The sequence below is a fragment of the Nansenia antarctica genome, assembly GCF_963989245.1.
Source record: "Nansenia antarctica genome assembly, chromosome: 8".
Classification (NCBI taxonomy): Eukaryota; Metazoa; Chordata; class Actinopteri; order Argentiniformes; family Microstomatidae; genus Nansenia; species Nansenia antarctica.
In genome coordinates, this window is record NC_137678.1 from 9,799,102 (window position 1) to 9,803,749 (window position 4,648).

Here is a 4,648-nt window from a genome sequence, read left to right on the forward strand (position 1 = left end):
CCATCCGTCCGTCAGTCCATGCGCAGGTACCCGGGCGTGGAGTAGTTGAACATGAGGAAGTCCAGCTCGTACAGCTGGTGGAGCCTCGCCTGCTGCCGCCCGCTGATGTTCCCGAAGAACCGCGCCGCCATGGCGTCCGTGGTGCGCGTGGACTTGGCGTAGGCTGGGAAGCGCAGCCCCTCCCCCGCGCCGGCCAGCCGCAGGACCAGGTTGGCGTCCTCCTCCAGGGTCTCGTACTTCCCCACCAGGTCGTAGTGGATGTGGCACGGGTGGCACAGCTGGTGTACCGTCTGCAGTGCTCGTTGAGCGGGCCCGTCCGCCGCTGCGTGGCCGGGTCCGTCAGGTACTCGGCGAACTCCCGGAACTTGACGTCAGCGCCGTTGAGGAGGGCGTCCTCGGTGGCGTTGGCCCGGTAGCGCCGGACGATTCGTGTGCCGAAGCGGCGGTGGAAGGAGGCGTTGTACTTCAGGGTGAACTTGTTGCGGTAGGCCGAGACGAGGCGCTCGAAGGGCTCGCGCACGAACAGGAACTTGAGGTAGCTCTTGAGGCGGTGGTTGATCTGGGCGATGCTGTACTGGTTCAGCGTCTTCAGGTTGGAGGGGATGTGGGCCTCGTTGGAGGGGGATCTCCATCGGGTCACTGTGGTGGTGGAGGGGGGGGGGGGATAATAATAAATAATAATAATTCATTAAATTTATATAGCGCTTTTCCGAGGCTCAAAGACGCTGACAATATAGGAGATACGGAAAACACAAAAACAACAAGCAACATGGACACATGGAACACAGAATCAGCGAACGGGGAGGGGGGGGGTGAGGTGGTTAGGGGTAGGGGAGGCTGTGTATGCATATCAGGGGGGTGGGAGGGTTAGGGGAGATGGGTAGGGGTAGGGGAGGTTGTATGCGTGTCCAGGGGGGGGGGGGGGGGGGCGGGGGGGGTGGGGCGGGGGGATGGGGGGGAGGGGTGGCTAGGGGTAGGGAGGCTGTAGGCATGGGAGAACAGGTAGGTTTTGAGGTGGGATTTAAAAGTGAGGAGTGAGGGTGAGTCTCTGAGTGGTTGAGGGAGAGAGTTCCAGAGGCGGGGTGCAGCTCGTGAAAAGGCACGGTGACCGAAGCCTTTGAGTTTTGAGGGTGGGACAGTGAGGGAACAATGGATGAGGATCAGGGTACGGGTAGGGCGATGGGGGAGAAAAACAACAACAACATCAACATCAACAATAACAGCATCAGCAACAACAATAATAACAACAACAACAAGATCAACAACAACAATCACAACAACAACAATCACAACAACAACAACAACAACAAGAATCAATATCTTGTTTATTTTTTGTTATTTAAAAAAAAGACAAAAATGATTCTTCTATCATGACGACTGCCAGTGGCCCCGGGCCTGAGCTAGATTACTCTTCCTGCTACGACTGGTGGATTGATGATTCACTTGCTTAGTCAAATGTATCGACTGTAAGTCGCTTTGTAATACGGCGTCAATAAAGTTAAATGCCAAAAATGTTAAAAAGTAGCGTATCGTATCGTCAGCCTCTTTTCCGACTGGAGACGTCGGTATGACTCGCCCCTCTGTACAGTATATAGTTTATATAATATATTATTATATATATTTATATAAGAAATACAATTTAAAAACGAAAAAAATACTAATAAAACAGTGTGTGTAATGTAAATATAAGTCACTGTTGGTCAGTCAGCTGCCTATCAGAATACAACTCAGCTATTAGATAGATAAGTATAGATACTTCACTACTATCATTCAGAGATATCTGGCATGTCCAGCTCTTGTACATACTCGAAGAATGGAAGCTACAGAACAGACAGAGAGAGGGAGAGAGAGGGAGAGAGAGAGAGGTGGAGGGAGAGAGAGAGACAGAGAGAGAGAGAGAGAGACAGAGACAGAGAGACAGAGAGAGACAGAGACAGAGAGAGAGAGAGACACAGAGGGTGAATCCCAATTCACCACTCCGGCTCCGTTTTCACCCCTACGGCTCAGTTTTGCGCGTTCACGTGTAGCCGTAGTGGCGTCCCAATTCATTACTCATTTAGGTTAGGGTTAGGGTTAGGGTTTTCCATGGCTCCATTTGGAGCAAATCTTGACCCTCGTTCGATTCGGAGCCATGAGACTCCCTTCCGGCATGCATTGCGAAACATCTTACAGAAATGTTCTTTTCGCTCTCGTAATACGGAAGCGAGCCTGAAATGTCATTTACTTTTTCTGGAATTACTTGTAATTAAAGACTTGAAAATTATGATAACCATCGTATTATCTTAGTTTAATGTCATTTCAATGCATTATAGACCTTTTCTTTACAACAAGCATAACAAAAAAAGATCGCTATTATGCCGATATTGTGCCCCATGGAAGCGTCAAGCACAGCCTTCCCATAAGGAGCGCGATTCACATCGAGATGTACATTCCTGTTTAAAAATAAAAGATTACCTGTGGCGTTTGACAGCGGATGATGATAGACATATTTAATGTTAAGTTATCTATCTAACGTTAGGCTGATGTGGCATGATAGACGCGCATGACCTATTTCCATGTTTATTTACAGCTATGGCACGTATTAAACCAAAACAACCCGCAATCCTATCCGAGCAGTTGTTATTATGTAATATTATATGTATTAGTACTATATATGTGCCATTTTGATGGAGGGCAGTGAGCGGAGACTCATCAACGACATGTAGTTAACTAATGCAGTGGACAGCGGCTGTTTCTCCAGCGTTCCTGTCACATCGGATTTCGTAACGTCATAAAATTCAATCTGTAAGTCATGCATTTTTCCATGTTTCCCTTTGATGGCATATGACGCCGTAAATGTAACTAAAGTTCAGCCTCGAAGTTGTTGCACTGTTGTCCTAAATCAAGCAGGGTTGGGCCGTGTTAGTACCTGGATGGGAGACCGCCTGGGAATACGCGGTGCTGTAAGCTTTTCGTTCCTCCGCGTTACCGAGGAGAGGCGCGTGCAGCGGCCGAGGAGAGTGTACTCTTTCCGGATAGACATTTATGCATGCTCTCGGGGTTCGAAACATAACTTCCCGGGGTGCCAGCGGGTTGGTTGATGGCTCAAAAATGACCGTATAGCGATGGTGGAGTGAGCTAAGCAGTATTGTGTTTTTACCACCTTCCTAGCCGGTGTTATTAATGGACAAAGACGGTGCCCGGGGCACCCTTTGCGGGTTAATAGCTGTGGTTTACCGTGGGTTAGGATAACAATTCAAACGTGTCCGGATAGGGGAGAGGACAGGGAATCTGAAACCATTTGAATGGTGTCGAAACGACACTCCTATCACGATCGACACAGCTAGGAGCGAAATCCCGAAATCCCCGGGTAGAACTTGTCTCTCCCCCATGATAATGAAGCATTATTCTTTTTTATTTAATGACTTGTTTGATCGATTGATAGCGTTCAAGTTCATTCAAGTTGTGAATGAATCGCGAGCGTCAATGCTTTTCTACGATACTACGTGTAATGTCACTTGGACATAGAATAATAAGACACTTGAGTCTGGGTTCAACAAAGGTATAACCAGTTTACTTCGGTTCTCTCGACACCTGTCAGTCACCTACTGGTATATCATGAACTCTCTCTAAGGCGCATGCGCTGTCCTGACTATGAATTAACCCATTCATTACACTACGGATGACGTATTAGTCGTGAAGGGTTGTCCCATTTCCCCGGGGAACCACTACGGCTTGTGGCTCCAAAGCGAGTGACTCCAAAACGAGTGACTCCAAAACGAGCCGAAGTGGTAGAAAAGAGAATCGGGATTGGGCCAGAGAGAGAGAAAGACATAGAGAGACAGAGACAGAGAGACAGAGACAGAGACAGAGACACAGAGAGAGAGAGAGAGAGAGAGAGAGAGAGAGAGAGAGAGAGAGAGAGAGAGAGAGAGAGAGACAGAGAGACAGAGACAGAGAGAGAGACAGAGAGAGAGAGAGAGAGAGAGACAGAGAGAGAGAGAGAGACAGAGAGAGAGACAGAGAAGACAGAGAGAGAGAGACAGAGAGAGACAGAGACACACACACAGAGAGACAGAGACAGAGATACGGCGTCACCTCTCACCTGTACTTGCCGTGGCTGGCCAGGACCATCATGACCCTCTTCCAGTTGGTGCAGGCCACCTTGGGCACGTAGCAGTAGATCAGCTCGTGCTCCTCGTCCACCACCAGGTGCTTCAGGTCCCCGGGCGTCAGGACACGCCTCTTCCTGCTGGAGGCGCTGTGGGCACGGCACGACTCAGCCCACCTGGTCCCTCCTCCCCTGGTGCAGGTACGCCATGCTGGAGAACTCCGGCTGAGAGGGGAGGAAGGGAGGGAGGGAGAGGGAGGGTGGGAGGGTGGGAGGGTGGGAGGGAGGGAAGGAGGGAGGGAGGGAGAGGGAGAGGGAGAGGGAGGGAGAGAGAGGATTTAATTAGTCTTCAGGAATACAAGAAATATCACAAAATTCAGACTCATAATTAGGGAGGGAGGAAAGAGGTGAGGAGGAAGGGAGAGTTGTCCTGTTATTCATCTAAAGAGCAGAAATGTTTTCTTAGAGATCTATTTTTACTTAGGGGTTGAACACCTCCAGGGTGTTAGGGTAGGACGGGTTGAACACCTCTCTAGCGTGTTAGGGTGGGAGAGGTTG

The 4,648-nt window shown here is 49.6% G+C and overlaps 1 protein-coding gene across 1 annotated transcript in view; it reads right to left on the reverse strand.

Moving 5' to 3' along the window:
* Positions 1-11: 11 nt before the first annotated feature.
* chst11 (carbohydrate (chondroitin 4) sulfotransferase 11) overlaps positions 12-4,648 on the reverse strand; it is a gene marked incomplete at both ends in the record, with an annotated part of 48,396 nt that continues 43,759 nt past the window's right edge. Inside the window, 5 exon segments of the mRNA XM_080537827.1 lie at positions 12-295; positions 298-622; positions 624-639; positions 4,085-4,263; positions 4,265-4,315. Of these exon segments, the coding sequence (XP_080393953.1) occupies positions 12-295; positions 298-622; positions 624-639; positions 4,085-4,263; positions 4,265-4,315 (855 nt within the window).